Source organism: Vicugna pacos, chromosome 9 (assembly GCF_048564905.1).
Source record: "Vicugna pacos chromosome 9, VicPac4, whole genome shotgun sequence".
In the NCBI taxonomy this organism is placed as follows: Eukaryota; Metazoa; Chordata; class Mammalia; order Artiodactyla; family Camelidae; genus Vicugna; species Vicugna pacos.
In genome coordinates, this window is record NC_132995.1 from 17,348,215 (window position 1) to 17,370,194 (window position 21,980).

General features: G+C 43.8%; 1 protein-coding gene across 1 annotated transcript in view; it reads left to right on the forward strand.

Moving 5' to 3' along the window:
• RHPN2 (rhophilin Rho GTPase binding protein 2) overlaps nucleotides 1-21,980 on the forward strand; it is a 50,329-nt gene that overhangs the window by 8,468 nt on the left and 19,881 nt on the right. Inside the window, exons 2-4 of the mRNA XM_072967264.1 lie at nucleotides 3,662-3,777; nucleotides 15,200-15,328; nucleotides 17,796-17,871. Coding sequence (XP_072823365.1) covers nucleotides 3,662-3,777; nucleotides 15,200-15,328; nucleotides 17,796-17,871 — 321 coding nt within the window. The remainder of the gene's footprint in view (nucleotides 1-3,661; nucleotides 3,778-15,199; nucleotides 15,329-17,795; nucleotides 17,872-21,980) is intronic.

Here is a 21,980-nt window from a genome sequence, read left to right on the forward strand (position 1 = left end):
AGAAGTAATGTAGTTTGGGGTCCAATTACTCAGTCAGATCTAATCCTGAGCATTCCTATGTCTTATCTAGATACTTGACCCCACATCTGTGGGCTAGTTAGGGTGTTGCAATTGTAGACCAGCCAGAAGTTGGGTGAAGTATGGGAGCAGGAAAAAGTTATCATCCGTAAGCTGGAATGGCTGCTTTATCTCAGCTCTGGGAATGTACGTAAAGGAATTAGTTATTAAGGCCTCTCTGTGAAATAGAACACAGCTTTGGTGAACCATGTAATTTTAAGTCAGATTGAGCCATCACTTCATGGTAATTTCAGGAAGTGAAAAGGAGAGGGGCTGGCAATTATTTTAGCCCTTTAAGTTAAAGTTACCTTAATATTAAAGACATTTTAATCTTACATCTGAAAAAAGAGAATTAGTTTTGTTTTTCATTTTTCAGTTTTATGAGGTAGAATTGTTACAGTTTGACTGCACATATACAATATATTGCATGTAAATACAAATATACAATATACTGAATATGTATTTTTTAAATTTACATATATGTACTGTTCATTGTTTCTAAGAACAGTTTAGAGATTTAGCTTTTTAAACTTACATAGTTATCAAAGGAATAAAGCCAATCACAAAATAAGAATCAACAGAATGCAGTAATCCAATCTTAAAGAACAGTCAAATGTGCTTACACATATTTAAGAAATCAATCATCTAAGTTATAAGTTGTTCATTTGTGTCCTCTTTTTTTAGATTCCACATATAAGTGATATTATATGGCATTTTTCTTTCTCTTTCCTGCCCACTTCACATAGAATGACAATCTCCAGGTCCATCCATGTTGCTGCAAATGGAATTATTTTATTCTTTTTTATGGCTGAGTAGTATTCCATTGTATGAAAAAAGAGAATTGGTTTTCTGAGGCAGCCTGCTGGGATGTGAGAATGAGATCTCTGGAAGAAATGTGACTCATTTCTGACCAGATTTCTAGTCCGAAGGGCACTGATACGGGAAAATTTCAGAGAAACCAGGGGCTGTAGATAACCCATTTCTTTCTCCTTGGGGTTGGGGTTGAGGTCATGGGCGTGGCTTGGGCAGAGGTGTGGGAGGCCAGGTGTGTTATGTATAGCTGTGATGGTAGAGATGAAGGCAGTGACGCAGCTGGAGAGAAAGGGCAGTCCCCTCACCAAATACTGCCCACCAGCCACACCCAGGATGTGAATACAAGCCCTGTCGTGGGCAGTACCTCAAGATAAGCTTCAAAAAGGAATGGAACCTTCACTCAGATTCCTGGGCTCCTACCTGCTGGGGTAGGAAGAATGCTATCAGGTTAAAAGGGAACTTTTTGAATTACTTTGTTGTATACCTGAAACTAACACAATATTGTAAATCAACTATACTTCAATTGAAAAATAAAAGGATACTCTTATTCTGATCTTGAACTTTTCAAAATGAAGCATTATAATCTAAATGCACCAGGAAATAATGGAAAGAGAACACAGTATTCACTGAAAAAGAAATTCAAGTGATCAATAACATATGAAAAAAAATGTTTACCTTCACTAATAATAAATGCAAATTGGAAGAATGGGATATCTGTTGAAGAATGGGATATCTGTTTTTTGCATATCAATTTGGCAGAGATTTAAAAGTAATAGCTTGTGGGAGGAGGGTGTAGCTCAGTGGTAGAGCATCTGCTTAGCATGCACAAGGTCCGGGGTTTAATCCTCAGTATCTCCATTAAAAAATAAATAAATAAATATACCCAGTTACCCCCACCAAAAACTAAAAAAAAAAAATTAAAAAAAAAACGTTTAAGCTCAACAATAAAAGGACAGCCCAGTTTCAAAATGGGCAAGGACTCTGAATTGATCTTTCTCGCTATTCAAAAGATATACAAAACAAGCACGTGAAAAGAGGTTCAACTTCATTAACCATCAGGGAAATAAAAATCAAAACCACAGTGAGATGAATAACAACAACAACAACAAAACCCACAGTGAGATGCCACACACCCTAGGTTGGCTATAATAAGAAAGACAGACCATAACAAGTAGTGGTGAGGACAGAGGTAAATTGCAACCCTTGTGTATTGTTGGTGGGAATGTAAACTAGGACAGCTGCTTTGAAAATAGTTGAACACTTCCTCAAATGGCTAAACATAGAATGAACTATATGACACAGTAGTTCCACTCCTAGATAGATACTCAAGAGAAAGGAGAACATACATCCACATAAAAACTTCCGCGTACAAATTAGCAGCCCTTTTCGTAAATGCCAAAATGTGAAGAAAAAAGCAAAAAAAATCCAAATGTCCTTCAACTGGATAAATAAATGTGTGATGGAGTATTACGGACAAAAATGGGTGAAGTACTGGTTCATGCTAGCCCATGGATGAACCTTGAGAACATTACGCTAGGTAAAGGAAGTCAATCACAAAAGACTGCATTTTTCTACAATTCCATTTATATGAAATGTCCAGAATAAGCAAGTCTATACAGACAGAAAGTGGATTTGTGGTTGCCTAAGGCTAGCGGGGAGATTGGACAGGGAATAGAGTGGCTTTCTTTTCTAGAGGATAATTGGAATGGTATGTGGGGGCTCTTAAAGAGGTTAGACTCCCTGGAATTCAGCCCTTTTACCTTAAAGGAAAAATTTGAGGTTTATAAAGATTCATGTTTACAAATATGCATCAAATAATTATAGATAAGAACAGATACTTGGAAACAATCTAACTGTCCAACAACAAGGAAATGGGCAATATTTTGTGATTATTAAAATCATGGTTTTGAGAAACATTTCCTAATAAAGGAAATTTTCATGCTAGAGTGTCAAGTGAGAAAACATGATAGTCTATGTGCCACTGTGCAGATAAAGGGTACCATAGCGATTCTAAGGCTGCTTTCCTTAGGAAGACCTGCTTGCAAGTTAGGCCTCTGCCTGGCATCTGGGAACCTGGCTCTTGGAGCATTCCCTCCATCCCCTAAGTGATAAAGTCGGCTTGCTGGTCCTGGACTGACAGTGAACACCATATCGTTTACAGCAAACACCTGCTTTCCTTCTGGGAGCCTAGAATTTTGGAACGTACTAGGCAGAGGGTACCTTGGTGATCAGTCCCTCAGGAAAATTCTGAATTTTATTTTCTAATGGGCCAACCTGGGCAGTGACATACGTGTTGCTGCATTTTTGTTGCTGGGGGAAGAGTGTGTTTGTGTGACCCTTCCTTGGAGGGAGAAAGTGTAAGGAAGTATGAACGTGGATTCCTCCAGACTCTGCCTCTGTCTTTCCCCCTATGATCCAGCTATGTGTCCTTACTAAACCGCTATCGTAAATCTGAGCCATGAGTGCAGCCTATATGCTGTGTCCTGTGAAACTCCAAACATGGGGCTGGACTGGGGAACTCCCAACACAGCCTCTAATGTAGAAAGTAACAATAAGCATATATAAAGTAGGTGGGCGGGAAAAAAACCAATTCACAGTGGCTGTTTTTGGAGTGATGTTATGATGAATGACTTTTTTATACTTTTCAGTATTTTATATTTTTCCATGTTGATGTTATTATATTTATTTTCAGAAAGGATGGGTTTTTAACACATTTTCTGTTGTATGATGTGTTGTTATCATTTTTAGAGTGGCTGACCTCTGAAGGGGGGCCTCTCTTGTTTTCCCTTAGGGTTGCAATCCCCTTGCCCAAACTGGCCGGAGCAGACTGCAGAATCAGAGAGCTGCCTTGAACCAGCAGATCCTGAAAGCCATGCGGATGAGAACGGGAGCAGAGAACCTTCTGAAGTAAGTGTCTGCCAGCTCCACTGCCTCATCTGGGAGCCTGGAGTCTCCTGAGACCGATCCATCTGGTCCCTGAACTGCCAGGCCTGCCTGGCTTCTTCTCAGCTTTCGGTTTTGGCTTTGAGTTTCCTCCTCATTCCTGGGCACCTGGAGCAGACCCTTTGTCATCTTGAGCTTAGACATGTTAACGACAAATATTTTACACAGCCTCTGTGTGTTTGGGGACAGGAGGGCAATGGGGGAAGCGCAGTTGCCCTATTATTTGCTGTCCCTGCTTTCTTGGGACCCGCCTATTTTCTCTATTGCCTAGCACTCTGTCTGAGCACTGCTTGCTAAATCTCTGATGAACATGTAAAGAAAAGGCACTCAGAAAGGAGGGAATGGGGGCGTTTCTCTTGCCAGTGTCCGTATCTCTAATTGAGAGGGGCCCTGTGCAGCCCTGCACTCTTAGGTCACTCATTATTAAGCTCTGGTGGTAAAATAGTTACTTATCAAGCGTTGGACTCACTGAAGCCTTACCTGTAGGCAGCTATAAGCCCTCCCCACACCCTTCAGTGCCACCAAGACAACGTGGCAGCTTCCTCTTGTTTACAAAGAATGTAGACTTTCTTCTTCAGAGTTGCTGTCAGCCCTGCGCTGCCTTCTGCACTGGGTGTGGAGGCAGCCACTAAGCCTGCTGCCCAGCCAAGTAGGCAGATGCCTCCTGGAGCTTCAGAAAGAGATGCAGAGTGTTTGCTGGGACCTGGAACCCGGAAGCCTGACCGGGAACCCGGAAACCTGGCAGGATATGGATGATGGGTGTTCCCAATGGGTCAGCTTCACTGCTGGAGGACGTAGGGAGCCCTGCAGCTGCTCGGTGGCTGTTGGGAAAAACAAAGACACCAAACAGGCTGTTTATCAAAGAGCCCCAAGGCTCTGGTGGTCACAGATACGCATGGATGGTGTGATCTGCTCTTCCATGGGCGTCACTCACCTGCGTGCTCAGTAAAGACAGAAGGGACGTTTCTGACTATGAACTTGGGGTTGATTTATTTCTGAATCAGTCTGTATTTGCTCTTTAGGAAAGATCTCTGAGGTATGAAGTGGGGGAAAAGAAAGATGCAGAACAACATGCCCGCATGTGTTTAAAAAGTTCATACGTATGTTTTTGTGTCTGTGCAGACTTTTTCCAAAAAGGGTGAAGAAAGAAGCTGTCAGTAGAGTGAGCTCTTGGGAGCAAGACCTGGGTTGGGGGGTGGGGGTTGGTTAGAGGTGACTCCTACTTGTCATTTTATCCTTTCAATGTTTGAATGGATTACTTTCATTCACTTTTATTGTAAAATACTGCAAAAGCCCAGAAAGATAATATAAGCAGCCCCCTGATGCTGCCCCCGGGTCAGGAACAACAGTGCTGTGCCTGTGTTGGTTTTGCTGCTCGTGGACACAAATCCTGGGCGGGGGGGGGCACATGTCTGGGAACCTCTTTCTCCAGTTACTTCTGTACCAGGGGAGAAGGGACATTGTTCCTAAGGAGACTGGGAAGATATTGTACCATTTCCCCTTTTAAAATGTCTGACAGTGTTCCTGTCCCCAGAGCAGTCTGGACCTGGGAGTTGTCAGGTCTGCTGCACGGCAGATCTCGGCAGCCACTGCAGCTCAGGAGAGGCCCCCAATTTTGGGAGAGGCCTCCGATTTCAGGAAGGCCTGCCATGCGCTGAGCTTGCGGTGCTAAGAAGGCTGCAGGCGCCGTTCCCTGCTTTCCTGATGCGTAATCTCTTGCAGGGGAGCCTTAATACACAAGCAAACAAATCCAATCACGTCAGGAGGTGATGTTTTCTAGGGCGCCGATGAAAAGGAAATGTGATAGAGGTTGAAGCAGTGCAGCCCGGCCTTGGAGACAGAGGGTGGTCAGGGAGGCCCTCTCTGACGGAGACTTGGCGTTGCTAAGGCGGGGACTAGGGCGGTTTTGTCTGTCTTGCTCTGTTAACAACACCAGCAAATAGCCTCTCCGCGGCCCAGTGGCTCAAGCTCATTGTCAAGTCGGTGGTTGTTGAGCTGGCTGGGTGGGGGTGGGGTGGAGTTGTTAATGATTCTCGCAATGACCTAAAAGTTCAAAGTGCCCCTCTCTGGAGACTGTTGTCAGAGGAAACCCTAAAGGTATTTATTAATCTGACTTAACCGGCACCAACGGTTTCCCAAAAACAAATGGGGCATTTAGCCAAGCCCAGCTCTGACCCGTAGGTGTCCCCGGGTGGCCAGTTAGAGAGCTGTCTCTGCCAGCAAAGGGTAGTTTCACTCATAAACTGGACCCTGCTGTCCTTTCTGTCCGTCTGTCTGTTTTCTGGTTCCCAAATGTCCCACCACAGCCCCCTGATAAAGTTAGAACAGTTGGAAAGTTTGGGGGGTGGACATTTGGGAAAATGTCCCCCCAAATGCAGGAATGTGAGGGTCCCAGTCCTTATCCGCAGTGGTAAGGGGGCCTTAAGCCTGGGCAGACACTGTGAGGAGCTGGGTTTTGTACCCCATCAAGGCCTTCTCTGATGCATAGCAGCCAAGAGTCTGTGGGCTTCCTGGAGTCTGATTAGGAAGGTATCAGATATTTTAAATGTACTTTTTCAGGCCAAGCAAGGACAATAATTTTCTCTCTTTTCCTAGCTCCCTTCCCTCCCTGGAGAAAAGCTGGGGTAGAAATGGGATGATGTTTCTCAGAAAACAGATGGCCTCTGTGAAATTTAAAGCCAGTTGCCACACCATTCAGTTTTAACTAACTGGTTCTTTGAACGAGGGCGGGTCATTTCACCTCTCTGGGCTTCAGGCTCTCTTCAGGGGGCCAGGTGGGCATGGAAGAGAGTGAAGAGGGCTGGGAGTGGGACTGTGAGCAGCAGGGAGGGGTGGGGACTGTGGTGAAGTGCAGAGAATATGTTCTCTGGAGGGGCAACTACAATTCAGCTCATACAGAGGGCAGGGCCACAGTTGCCAGATCTTCTGTTTTGTTTTGTTTTGTTTTGTTTTGCTTTCTCAGGAGAAGCTAAGAGATATGCCTTTCTTTCTTTCTTTTTTTATCTTCTGACAGTTGAATTTTAAAATACAGGCAACTAGTTCAAGGGGGGAAAAATAACATTCTGAGAGCCAAGTGAGCAAATAGCATGGACCTCCAGTTTGTGACTTCTGGACCAGAGGCTCATGATGTTCTGGGGCAAGGGTGACCTGGGGTGGCTTCGGCTATATGAGTGACTTGAGGTTAATGACTACTCACACCATCAGTACTGAGATGGGCTGATGTCTGTGCAGTGGGGTGCACAAGCCAAGGCCTTGGGGGCCTGCACCGACTCCGAGGCCTGCCTTCCTACACTGAGAGATGGGCTGGGAGCAGATGTCCTGCCAGATGGGCTGATCTGCTGCCTTAGCCCAATGGCCACATGAGGGCACCAAGCAGTTCTTGCTCCAGCCTTCCTGAATCCCTGGTAGAGCAGGATTTGGGGTCAGATGGATTAAGGACAAACTGCTCCAGTAAGGTCTCTGAAGCTGGTAGAAGCTTGTCTTGCCTGTCAACAAGCCTGTTCCTGGAGGGACAATTTTACTAAAAGACTTAAGAGAAAAAAACATTTCACTAAAACAAGTGGAGATATATAGGTCAGAATGCAAAATTCACATGCTTCTTTAAGACAAAACATGGAGACGTTAAAGAAATTTTGACCATCATCCCATAGGAGCATCTTGTGGTGGAAAAGTTCTCAGAAGCTCCAGCTTGAAGGACATGTATGGATGTGGATGGTAGCTTCAGGATATCATTCAATGTGGCTTTCCTTTTCCTGTTCACACATGGTGACTTGATCATTCATAAAGGGCAAGTGGGACACGTTTTAATTCTTGGCTTTTGCAGCACGTGTATGGGCTTCATGAAAAACCCAAGGGAGTAGGCCTTTCCTTGATGTCCAGGCCAGAGGGAGGCCATGGCAGGGAGACTCTGGGCAGGAAACAGCTGAAATGCCCTTCCACCTCATCCGGGTTGGCCTCTTTTGGCCGTAACATCAGTTACCAGACCACGGGGTCTCAGAGGAGGTGTACACCCAAATGAAAGCTGAGAAAAGCCCCTGTTCTTCCAAGAAGGCCCCTAGAAAGGATTCATTTTCATCTGGAAAGGCAGCCCAGGTGCAAACACCTGCATTGAGGAGACCAAGGTTCTGGTCTTCATTGCTAATTCGGGCCCACTGATGCTATCCTTAGCTATTGCCCCAGACTGTACCCCTGCACGGGCACACACACCACATTGAACGGGTGCACCTTATTCGAGAAGTGCCCTCTTGACTAGTGAATCAGTGAACAAAATCATGACTTGTACTAGAAACAGCTCCCACTCTAGGGTTGATTTCTGAATCATCATTGTAACCCTAAGGTCAGCATCATGGACACCATCCCTCTGGGCCCCATGTGGCCACTGACCTTTTCCACTGTGACCTGTGACCCATGACCCACCCAAGGAGGTCCACATCCAAAGAGCATGTTGCGAATCCTAAATCTCAAGTTGTTGCCAAGTTGAGCGGAAGGAGAAGTGGCCGATCAATACATAGAGTTGGGAATATCAGGAGGTGGCATTTTTGGAGGTTCTCCAGGTATTTGGGTGGGACTCTTAGGGCCTAACTTGTCATATTTAAGTTGGACCCATTCTTTTGCTGAGAACCAGTCAATCCCCCCACCCCCACCACACACACTTACACACCAGTGACAGAGAGAGTGGCGTTGACTCTGCTCTTTCATCAACTGAAATTTTAAGACCCCACCATGTGGAAAGGACAATGCCAGGTTCCAGGAGAAATACAGAGAAATAGTAGGCAGAGGTTCTTATTATTTTCTATTTATTAATGTTTTTTTGAGGGGGGAGGTAATTAGGTTTGTTTATTTATTTATTTTTAGAGGAGGTACTGGGAATCGAACTCAGGACCTTGTGCATGCTAAGCATGTGCTCTAGCGCTTGAGCTATATCCTCCCACAACAGGCAGAGGTTCTTGTCCCTCCAGGGGTTACAGTTGTTTGTCTTGCCTCATTCTAAAATGTACATGAGGGAACTTAACTACTCATACACAGCATGTAAGATTAAAGCAGGAACAAGTAAGCATATGGGGGCAGGAGGAAGAAGAAGAAAAGAGAAATATAGCTGGAAGTAAGGCTAGTACACACTAGAAGTTCTTATATCCCATCTTAGACGTGGGCCACAGTTTGTCTCTGAGTTTTCTGGCAGGCAGTGAGAAGGGAGTGTGATCTGGAACACATTTCATACCCATTAGCCAAAAGCCACCCATTTGCTTCTAAGAAGAAGCTGCCCCAGTACGGAGAGCTGGGAGGACTTGCTTGCACACTCGTGGACTTTATCGGCTGGTGAATCAGCCCTGTTCTCAGTAACATCTCTGTAGCTCAGGCTTTACAAGTGGCAGGTTGTGATGTATGGTGTGTAATGAAATCAGTTCAGTGGGTTGCTGTGGTATAATAAAAAATAAATATTTGGTCCTTGTGCCTGGTTGCTGGCACAGAGCTCCTAAAACCCTTGGCATCTCCTGAGTGTCTTTTGTATGCTAATGGGATGACGCCTGATAGGGGAGGGGCCTTCAGGAGGGAGCGCTATTTGCCAGAAAGACCAAGCCCCACCCCTGGACTTCTGGAGAAGGCAGGGCTGGAGATTGAGTTCGGTCACCAATAGCATAGGGTAGGGTATAGCTCAGTGGTAGAGTGTGTGCTTAGTATGCATGAAGTCCTGGGTTCAATCCCCAGTACCCCCAATGATTCAATCAGTTATGTCCACGTAATGAAGCAATAACACCTTACCTTAAATCTCTGAACTGTGAGGAACTTCGAGGTTGGAGAACAGGTCGAGGGGCTGGGAGGGTGGCCTGCCTGGGGAGGGTGTGGCAGCTCCGTACCTTCCTTGGCCTATGGCTCTTTTCCATCTGGCTGTTCCTTAGCTGTGCTCTTTAAAATAAACCACAGAGAATGTAAGTAAAATGTTCTCCTGAGCTTTTTGAGTCATTCTAGTGAATTATTGAACCTGAGAGGGGGTTGTGGGAACCTCTGATTTGTAGCTGGTCTGTCAGAAGTACAGGTGCCCCGCCCCCCACAACTCCCACCAACTTGTAACTGGCTCCTGAAGTCAGGGCAGCCTTGTGGCACTGAGCCCTTAACCTGTGGGCTCTCTGCTACCTCTGGGAGCTGGTGTCAGAACTGAATGGAATTGTTGGGCACCCGGTTGGTGTTGGAGAATCAGAATTGGAGAGTTTCAAAAATTTTTTTTTGACTTATTAAAGAAGGTATTAGACTAGAACAGAATATAGTGGAGTGTGTCTCGTGTGTGGCAGTGTCGTTTTGTGAGACTTTTGTTTTGTGGGGCAAATGTTTATACATGTACTGTGATACAAAATACATTTCTTACCGGGGGTCATGTCCATCTCCAAAAAAAAAAATTCTCAAACCAATGATCTTCACCAAACTGAGTTTCCAATATCTCATCGCCTGGCTGGGGACCCCAGACAGGCGCCTGTGAAAACTTACCGGGCAGTGAAGGCAAGTGGCCTTGTAACTGCAGGCAGGTCAAGCTCGGCTTCTTCTGAGGGGTCATAGGCTTGTTGTTGATCATGGAGAATGAGCTCAGGCAAGGGAGGGAGAGAGATGAAAGGGAGAGAGGAGATATGAATCCATCGTGGAAAGAAACTGATGGGCCCAAATATGTCAAACATGTGGCAAGGCAGGGAGAGCCCCAGGGGAGAGGACGCACTGCAGGGCCCGTGGTGGACTTTGCTCTCTGGAGGAAAGGTGGACAGGTGGTGAGCAGAGAAGCAGATGGATTTCATCAGCGGGGTGGGGGGGGGAGGTGGTCAGGTGCTGTCTCTGACTGGCTGGAGCTTTTGGCTGATGACCCTCAGGTGTCCTCACTCATGAAATGAGGACAGTTCCAGTACCTGGTCTGAGCCACGTTGGACGACTTGCTGGGATCGTTCAAGGAAACATGCTTATTAGCAAGGTCTGGCTTAGTACTTGGTTGTCACCGTCACTGTTAGTTTTGCAGTGATTCCCAATCTGTAAAATGAGGGAGCACCTGAAGGTCTTCACGTACATGTCCAGACCTCTCCTTTGAGAACTTGGGCAAAGTTTCTTCCTCCATCCTGCTTAACACTGTTCTGTTTTGTTTCTGCTTTGGGGGCTGCTATGAATAATGCTACTGTGAACATTCACAATCCTGTCTTGGTTTGGACATATGCTTTCATTTCTCTCATATGGATTCCTGGGAGAGCAATGACTCAGTTGTATGGTAAGTTTATGTTTTAGCATTTTTCAAAACTACCCAGCAAGTTTCTGTTTTAACATTTTTCAAAACTACCCAGCTATTTCCCAAAGAGGCTGTATCATTTACATTCAGCAGTGAATGAGGGGTCCAGTTTCTCTCCACCCTCACTAGCACTTGTTATTGTATATCTTTTTCATTATAGCCAATCTAGTGGTTGTGTATTGGTGTCTCATCGTTCTAATATGCATTTTCCAATTGACTGGTGACACTGAGCATCCTTTCATGTGCTTATTAGCCATTCATCTGTCTTCTTTACTTGTCTATGCAAATCTTTTGCCCATTTTATGAATTCAGTAAAGTTGCAGGATATATAAATCAATATAAAGAAATCAGTTTCATATCTATATACACTAATAATGAACTATCAGAAAGATAAATTAAGAAAACAGTCCCAACACTTGGGCTCTGTTGGTGGGACTGTAAATTGGTGCGGCCGCTATGGAAAATAGGATGGAGATTCCTCAGAAAATTAAGAATAGAACTGCCATGTGACCCAGATATACTACTTCTGGGAATGTATCTGAAGAACTTAAAAATACCAATTCAAAGAGATATACGCACCCCTATGTTCACTGAAGCATTATTTACAAAAGCAAAGATATGGAAACATCCTAAGTGTACATTGATAGATAAATGGATAAAGAAAAAAAGATACACACACACATATATATATATATATATATATATATATATATATATATAATGGAATATTACTTAGCCTCAAAAAAGAATGAAATCTTGCCCTTTGCAACAGTGTGGATGGACCTTGAGGGCATTATGCTAAGTGAAATAAGTCAGAGAAAGACAGATACAGTGTAATCTTACTTATACATGAAATCTAAAACAAAGCCAAACAAACAACAAAAACAAGCTCATGAATAGAGAACAGATTGGCGGTTGCCAGAGATGGCGGTTTGGAGGGTAGATGAAATGGGTAAAGGTGGTCAAATGGTACAAACTTCCAGTTATAAAATATGTAAGTCTTGGGGATATAATGTATAGCATGGTGACTATAGTAAATAATACTGTGTTGTATATTTGGAAGTTGCTAAGAGAGTAAATCTTTTTGTCTGTTTGTTTGTTTTGTTTTTGTTTTTGACTGGGGGGAGGTAGTAGGTTTATTTGTTTTTTTATTTTTAGAGGAGGTACTGGGGATCGAACCCAGGACCTTCTTTATGCTAAATATATGGTCTACCACTTGTGTTATACCCTCCCCACTAAAAGAGTAAATATTAGAAGTTCTCATCACAAGAAAAAAAATTCTGTGACTGTGTATGGTGACAGATGTCAAGCAGACTTATTGTGGCAATCACTTTGCAATATATACAACTATAGAATCATTGTTTTGTACCTGCAACTAGCATAATGTTGTATGTCAGTTATAATTCAATTTAAAAAAAATCTTCTGCCTATTAAAATTTTTTATTATTTATTTATTAATTTTATTTTAGTTATTACTTATTTATTATTTTATTTATTTAATTATTGAATTTTTATTATTTAATTAACAGAACTCTTTATATATTCTGTATACAAATTCTTTATCAAATATACAATTTGCAAATATTTTCTTCCAGTCTATGGCCTGTCTTTTTCTTTTTCAAAAAAATGATGTGTTTTGAAACATGGAAGTTTTTAAATTTGATAGAGTTCAGTTTATCAGTTTCTTCTTTTATGAATTGTGCTTTTGGTGTGTAGCTAAGAATACTTTGTCCAGTTCAAGGTCATAAAGGTTTTGGAGTTTTTGCTTTTATACAAAGCTCTCTGATTCATTTTGACTTAATATTTGTCTTTGGTATGAGATTTAGATTGAGATTTATTTTTTGCCTGTTGTGCAGAAAGGAATTATCATAGCAGACCTGAGACGGATATCCTTAGAAAGCCCTGCTTGCAAAGTTGGCGCTTGGCTGGTATCTGGAAACTTAGATTTCACGAGAGTTCCCACCATTCCCAGAACAGATAAGAGGGGCTCACTGTGCTTAATTTAAACTATTTGCACAAACAATATGATTTATATTGAACAAACTGCTTTCCTTCTAGGGGTGCGGAATTTGGGGACATGCTAGGCAGAGGTGTCTACCTGATCAGCCCCCAGTAAAAACCCTAAATGAGCTTCCTTGGGAGATAGTATTTTTCACATGTGTTGTCACAACTGTTTGCTGGAGGAATTAAGTGTGTCCCGTGTGACTCACTGTGAGACAGAGAGCTCTTAGCAGCGTGTGCATGGCTTCTTCTAGACCTCATCCTATGCACCTTTCCCTTAGCTGATTTTGCTTGTTGCTGTAATAAATCAAAATCATGAATACAACTATGTTCTGAGTCCTGCAGGTCCTCCTCACTGAACCTGAGGGTCGTCTCGGAGCACAATTACTTCAGCATCATTTGTCAGAAAGACTGTCTTTCCCCTTTGAATTGTCTTGTCACCTTTGTCAAAATCAACTGACCGTAAATGTAAGGATTTATTTCTGGATTCTGTTCTGTTCCATTGCCTATGCCACGTTGTCTTGATTCCTGAGGATTTAAAGTAAGTTTTAAAATCAAATAACATAAATCCTCCAACTTGATTCTTCTTCAAAATTGTTTGCTAGTCTAGGTCCTTTGCATTTCCATATACATTTTAGAGTCAGCGTGTCAGTTTCTACTAAAAAGCTTACTAGGGTTTTGATTGGAATCACATTGAATTGATAGATCATTTAGAGAGAATTGACATCTTGACAATAGTGAGTCTTCCGATGCATTAAATGGAATGTCTCTCCATTTAATATCTCAGCAATATTTTGCAGTTTTCGGTATACAAGTCTTGTGCTTCTTTTCTTAAATTTATTCCTAAATATTTTATTCTTTCTGATACTATTTTGAGTGAAGTTGTTTTTCAGTTTCTTTTGAGGGTGGGGTGGAGAATGTAATTAGGTTTATTTACTTATTTTTTTTATGACGAAGGTAGTGGGGATTGAACCCAGGACCTCACGCATGCTAAGCATGCGCTCTACCACTAACCTGTACCCTCCCCTTCATTTTCATTTTAAAATTGCTCATTCCTAGTATACAGAAATAAAAATGGATTTTTGTGTATTGAATTGTATCCTGTGATCTCGCTAAATTTATTATTTCCAGTATTTGTTTTGTGAATGCCTGGGGATTTTATATATGCAAGATTATGTCATCTGTGAATGAAGACAGTTTTACTTCTTCTTTCAATCCAGATGCCTTTAATTTCTTTTTTTTTTTCCTTGAATTTCTTTATTTACCTCATTGCCACTGGCTTGAACCTCCAGTACGGTTCTGACTAGAAGTGGCATAGGTGGACCGCTTTGCCTCGTTCCTGATCATAAGACGGGAGGCATCAATCTTTCACCATTAAGTATGATGTGCGCTGTGGGGTTTTGTAGATGCCCTTTATCAAGTTTTGTAAATTCTCTTTTACGAAAAAAGAGAGGATTTTTGTTGAGGATTTTTTTCATCATAAATCTGTGTTGGACATGCCTTTTTCCTGCATCTATTGATTTAACAGTTTACTTCTTGTCCTTCATTCTGTTGATAAAGTATGTTACATTAATTGATTTTCAGGTGTCCTGGGATAAAGCCCACTTTGTCCCGATGTATAATCCTTTGTATACATTGCTAGGTTTGGGTTGCTAGTACACTGTTGAGGATTTTTGCATAAAGATTCATGAAGGATACTGATCTATTTTATTTTCTTGTGGCCTACCTCTGGTTTTGGATCAGCTCATAGGATGAGCTGGGGAGTGTTACCTCCTCCTCTGTTTTCTCTTCCATTTCCTTTTAAGGGAATAATTTATGCTCTCTTGTGGGTGATTGGGAGCAATTCTTTTTTCTCTTCTCAAGGCTAATTCTTTGCAGAGATGTCTTAGGATTCATGTCTGGCAGCTCAGTGGCATTGGCTATATCCTAGGTCTGCTGTCTGGCAGGTATGGCTCAAAATGGGGCAGGTGCCCAGCATCCCTAAGACAAGTTACCTGATCGCGTCTGGCATCTACATCTGCAGGCAGACCCTCAGAGCCGGGGGGGGGGGGGGAGGGTGGTGTGTGTCAGCTCACGTCGCAGCTGGGATGCTTGGCTGAGGATGCTTCTCCACTCTCTCTCTTTTAACAGAGCAGCCACAAACCAAAAGGTGCGGGAGCAGGTGCGCCTGGAACTGAGCTTCTTGAACTCAGATCTGCAAATGCTCAAGGAAGAGCTGGAGGGGCTCAACATCTCGGTGGGAGTCTATCAGAGCACAGAGTAAGTGATGGCAACGCTTCTTCCAGATACTTTCTGAGCCTTGGAACATGCCTCCTGTATCAGAGATGCTGCACAGGTAGACCTGAGGGTGTGGCAGATCCCACTTTGAGAAGTGAGGGAATGATTAGGTTAGGGGTCTAGCAAGGTGCAAGACTTAAAAGGGATGAACCTGTGGAGTTTGGAAATACCTGGCCAGTTGGACAGGGACCCCTTGGGACATAGTGTTACAGGAGAGCTGCGTGACTGGGTCCAGCTGGGGAATGGCGTCTGTTGTGCGGCTTGAGTGGTGGGTCTGCCATAAAGATGCCTTGGAAGGGTGGCTGTGAGCTTGGAGAGCCAGCCTGTCAGGTGGGGCCCAGGGTGCCCTGCCTTCTTGCCTCTCAGCCTCAGCACCACACACAGGGCCTGACTCCGGGTCATCCTGTTAATAGAGGGCAAAAACATATAAGCTGCCTTTTATGTCAAAGATTTTGAGATGAGTTCCTAAAGAGACAGTGTAACTAAGACACTTTGGAAATGTACCCCAGTAAGTATTTGAGAAACAAATGTTCTAATTCAGAAGCATCCCTTGGGGAGTGTTTGTAGGGGGCCAGATGCTCAGATTTGGCCTTCGGCAAAGCTCAGAAAGCCTCCGGCCCCAGGGTGAGCTGCCTTTGAAAGAAAAGCCCATCTCTGAGAAGAAATAACTTTGAGAAGCTCTGAAGAAGGGTTTACTTACTTTTTGTGTGGGGAAGAGGGACTTCACAAAAGGTAAGGGAGCCCCAGGGGAAACTCAGTCCGAAAATAGTTCCCTGGATTAACAGAAGGAAGCCATTGGGGAGCCTTGAGTCAGCTTGGAATGTGCTTTTTCTGATCCTCTCCAGTCCTCTGCCCTGCCCCTCTGGGGCATTTTTCAGAGCTACGTGTAAAACCTCTGCTTCTCCTTTGGTGACTGTCCATGAGCCGGTCCGCGTGTCCTGTCTCACTTACCTGGGAGCTCCCAGTGCGGTTCTGACATCTAATCAAAACAGCCAAGGAAGGCTTCCCCAAGCTTGAGCTCTGGTATTAAATTCCAGTGTTTTGCCCAAAAGGTCAAGGTTCCTTGAGACGGTGAGGCAGGGCCAGACTCTGGTGATAAACGTAGGATGTTTCCTATTCCCCTACATCCAACACTGGGATGTCCATCATGAGGGTGTCCCCCAGGGACATGCAGTTAAGGCGCCCGTGTGACCACGGCATGGCTCCGAAGTGGCCAGTCGGTTTCTTGTGCCGTTGGGAAGAGGATAGAGATGTGCAGATGCATAATGACACTTCGCATTTCCACCAGCCCCCTTCCTGTTTCAAAGCAGGCTGTTTCTTGGCACAGTTGATCTTTAAACACTTCTGTGAGGCAAGGAAGAAACAGTCTCAATGTGCAGATGAGAAAACACAGGGAGGCTGGAGGTCACGGAAAAAGTTCTATTAGTGCAAGATTGAGGGTGGGGTGCCCTGGCAAGGAGGCCTTGGGACACTGGCTGTGCCTGGATGGTCACAGGAAGAGCAGACCTCGCTTCCAGCCATGTGCTCAGTGAGGCCTGGAGCGTGTTGGGGCCCTGAGGAGAGCGGCTGGTCCATCCTTGTCTCCTAGCCGGATCCAGCTTTCCCTACAGCCTTTGGGGAAGCCACACACCCCGCTGGGGCTTGCCTGCTTTCATCGTAGTGGCCCTGTTGTTTTCTGTCCCCGACGGAGGCAGTGTCAGCTTACAGCCCATTGTCCACTCACCCTGCCTGCATTCCTGGCCTCCTCCCCTAGCTGGGCCAGCAGCCCCAGGTCTCCTGTTACAGGTCAGGGAGCTAAATCCCTGTTTGCAAAACACAGCTGAGCCCGGTTCACTTCCTGTTGTTCATGCTCTGCCCCTAAGACCACTCCCAGGGTGACCTGTGGGGTAACCAAATGGGAGAGGAGGTGGAGGGGAAGGGGACCCACTTGCACAGTAGGTGTCAGATGGGGTTCCTGCCCTCCAAGCCTTCCCCGTGCTGGGGGTGGGACACCTAGAGGGATCCGCCCCTTGGGAGGAGCCCACCCACCGCCAGAGCCCAGGGTTGGAGGTCTGCAGGAGAGTTGCGATCCACTGCAGTGAGGAGAGGACGAGGAGGGGCTAGGAATTGGGGGCAGCAGAGTGGAGATTGTGGAGCAGTGAGCAAGCCAGGTAACTTCCCAGCACAGTTACTGGAAGGAGAGTTGAGACTAGAGGGATAAATCAGGGTGGAGATGGTAGGGGCCTCCTGTGTTAGGCTGGGTTGTCCAGAAGTCGCAGGGGGCCCAGGACCTGTTTTGGAATAGAGACAGGGATGTGACCAGAGTGGTCTTTATGGAAAATGAGCTGGTGTGTGCTAGCTTGGCGGGAGGACGGAGGGCGGGAACCTGAGCTGGGGTGCGGGGGGCAGGCTGTGCGACACAACGTGGCCGGAATAGGGACAATCATATACCCTGTTGTGTTCCTTCTAGGAAGGCGTTTATAATTCCCCTGATTCCACTCGGCTTGAAGGAGACCAAGGATGTTGACTTTTCCGTTGTTCTCAAGGTAAATCCGAAAGCAGTGGGCACTGGGCTCACTGTTTGATAGGAAAATGTAGAAATTATGTGTCCCTTGCGAGTGGCCTTAGGCTCAGTGGGCCCAGTGTCAGTTGATTTTGCAGGGTGGCCTTGCACCCTCTCGGTGGCCACCCAGGGAGCCTGTGTCGTCCCGTTACGTGCTCCCTTTCTTCTGGTCGCTGGGGCTCCTCGCCTGCCTGGGGAGGGGGTTGGAAACCAGGAGGCCAAGGCAAAGAGGGTCTGTGGTGAATGCATTTTGAGTTTTAAAATTATATCCTGTTTTAGTATCTTTTTTCTCACATTTTGTATCCAATTTACAAATGTTTTTGGAAGAATAGCCAAAGGTTTTTTCCTCAACATTTTATTGTGAAAATTTCCAAACTCCTGGAAAAATTGCAGGAATTTTACAGTGAACGCCTGTATACTCACTATGTAGATTCTCCCATGAACATTTTACTGTAGTCACTTTATCACATTTTTGCCCCTTTGTCTATGCTTCCCTGTATCCATCTTATTTTTTGATACATTTTAAAGTAAATCACACAGGGAACGATATTTAATATCTTGTAGTAATGGATAATGAAAAAGAATATGAAAAGGATATATGTATATGTATGACTGAAACGTTATGCTGTATACCAAAAATTGACAGAACATTGTAAACTGACTATACTTCAATTAAAAGAAAGAAAGAGAGAAAAAAAGTAAATCAAAGATGTTAGAGCAGGGAGGGTATAGCTCAGTGGTAGAGTTTGTGCCTAGCATGCCCAAGGTCCTGGGTTCAATCCCCAAGACCACCATTAAAATAAGTAAATAAACCTAATTACCTCCCTGCCCTAAAACAAACAAAAAACACAAAACAACAACAAAAAAAAACAAACAAAATTTTTAAAAAGATATTGGTTCACTGTTCTTAAATAATTGAATGGCTAGAGTTTATGGGCCCCTTGCCCCCTGATTCCTGGGTGTCTGCCTTCTCTTCTCTGTCTTTCTGTCTCTCCCCCACCTCACTCTTTCACTCCTTTTCCCTCCCTCCCTTCTTTCCTTACATCTTTTTCTTTTTTAATACTTTTTTTTTTCTTTTTAAACAGAGGTACTGGGGATTGAACCCAGGACCTTGTGCATACTAAGCATGTGCTCTATACCCATACCCAGCCCACCTTCCATCTTTTTTTTAAATAACAACTTTAGAGGTGTAATTTATATACCATACACTTCACCTCTCTAAAGTGAACAGCATCTGGCCTCCTCGGAGGCATGTGTGTCTCTGGCAAGTAGCTATCCATACCTGTAGGCCCACCTGCGTCTGTCCCTGTGCGGGGTGCTGGTGATGCCCCAAACCCTGCCTTTGGGGCCTGTGTTTTGGTGGGAGATTCAGGTGGGAAGTGGGAAAGGTGATTTGCTGGAGACACCTAGCGATGCCTTGCCCCCAGGCCAGGGCCAGGAGAGGCCTCTCCACGCCTAGAGTGCTTTTCTCTTCCCCCTTTCCCCAGATCCATCACTCTGAGTTTTAATGAATCACCTCAAACTTCCATTTAGGAGGAGAAGGTGGCAGTAAGGTGGAAGATGGTGCCTGTCTCTGAGCTTTCCAGCAACAGGCATGATGTTCAGGGATAAATCCCAGCATTGTGAAGAATGCTTCAAAGAATTTTTTTTTTCATAGTAATCCTGTTAGTTGACTCCTCTTGGACGGCTCTCAGTTTAGAAATGAAAAAAATGATCATATGGCATTTTGGGCACTACAGAATATGTCCTTTTAAAAAGCAATTGGTTAATGCTTCAAAAGCTTTTGCATTTGACCTCTAATTTCAAGCGGAGGCTGTGGTATGAGTCTATTCCCTTGACATAAGCCCTTTCACTCAGGGCCTTGTGGATTGTTGCCTTATTTAAATCCAGGTCCTGGGGGGAAGGTAGGGCTCAGTGGTAGAGTGTGTGCTTAGCATGCAGGAGGCCCTGGGTTCAATCCCCAGTACTTTCATTAAAATAAATAACTAAATAAACCTAATTATTGCCTCCGCACTCCCCCCCCCCCAAAAAAGCAGGTCCTAGTCCCTGTGAGTTTGAGGGTTATTTTGGAGTTTGGGTGGTGGAGGGGCGTTGGCAGTTTTGTTGGACCCAGGATTACCAAAAATTTGATTTTCTGGGTAGAAAACAATCTACAGCTATATGCCAGCTTTTCACAAGGTGCCTGAACTTTTAGGTATGATGGTTGCCACAGGTCTGTGAGACTCAAGACAATGCCTATGTCTGTGGAAATGTCTTCAGCTGCTTTTGTAGAATAGTTTCTTTAAAATTTAGTTTATTGCCCGGTGTCAGAGCTCCAAGAGTGCAGGCATTGGGGGGTGGGGAGAATAGGAATACAAACCTCCAGTTATATGGTCAATAAGCCATGGGGGTATAATATACAGCATAAGGAATGGGGTCAGTAATACTGTTATAACTTTCTGTGGGGACAGATGGTTACTAGACATCGTGGCGATCACTTCAGACACATATGCATATGTGAAATCATTATGTTCTACATCTGAAACTAACATAATATTATAGTCAGCTGTATTTCAATTTAAAAAAAAAACATACCTAGAACCACAAAATGTCTGAGTTTGGAAGGAATTGTGAAGGTCACCAAAAATTAAAAATTAAAAAAGAGTGCAGGTGTTTTAAAGGGAGACTGTTGGAGAAACTTGGGAATTCGATGGGCATCTGTAAGGATCTCAACATGTCATGTGCTGAATTCCACATTAAAGCCAGTGGGGGTGGGGATCACATGTTGTGGGCACAGCCAACTGCTATTTAGCTGAGGCTTCCAACCATGTCATTTTAGCCTAAAAAGGACTCTGCAAATGTCAGTCATACAAAAATGAGAATGTTTGGGGGACCTTCTGGTTTTCATGCTATGTTTGTGCTTGAAAGTACCCCAGACACGTGCCACATAGAAGTAGTTTGGCTCACTGAATTAGGGCAGTTCAAGTTGTCTTTCAGATCTGTATGTATCCATGTGATATTTCACTATCAGTGAAACTTCACGGTCTGATTTTATTCTATTTCAAATAAATGGGCTTTACAACGGCTTCAAGAAAAAGCACCAAAATAAATTCACTTTCCAGGAAATTAAAGGTTATTTTTTTCTTTTCAATATGGCTTTATTAATTTATTTTTCCCATTGAGAACAGTATTACAAAACGTTCAGAAAATACCAAAGCATGGTAAAGGTTTCTCACAGCACTTCCACCCAGCTCTGTAAGTAACTTGCTTAGCACTTAATCTGTGGACACCCAGTCTCGTCCTCTGATCAGGCGGGTAGGTGACTCATTTGGTCCATTCAAGCTTAGCATGGTGGCTGCTGTTAATTTCATTCTTAAGGCAGCTTCCAAATATTTACTATTGTCAGTGCCTCTGCTCTGAGCATCTTTGCACACTTCACTGAATATTACCTTTGGATAAATTTCTAGATGTGGATTTGGTAGGTCAAAGATACACATTACCTAATTACCCACCAGAAGTGGTCCTGCCTTATCCCACCTTGTGTGTGAGTATCACCCAGGAGTTTGCTGGGTATCATTATGACTTTGTGCAGTCAGGAAAAAATAATGTTATTACAGTTTGCATTTCTTAGATCAATACTAGAGTTGAATACAATCTCGTGTGTGTTAATTTGCCCCTGACATTTTTCCTTTTGGAAATACCTTTTTCTGTCCTTTGCTTTTCTGTAGTATTGCTCTTCTGATTTTTTACATGAGTTCTTTTCCACAAGAAGGATATTAATCCTTGGTTATATACATAACAAATACTTCTCCCAGTATGTTCTCTCCTGTAACTTTTGTTTTACAAGCCATAACAGTTTCAAAAGTATAATATATCTTCCTTTGCCATACAAATTTTATGTTGTTAAGCTTATCAGTTCTTCCCTTTACAATTCTGCCTTGATGACATGTTCCAAAAGGCATTTCCCACACCAAGATGACATAAATATTTTGCTTTAGTTTCTTCCAAGGCTTTGTTTAGAAAATTTTAACATTGAATCTGGAATTTGTTTTGTGGTAAAAAAAAAAATAAGGATCAGGGCTCTTAACTTTTTATTTTCACTGAACGGGTAGC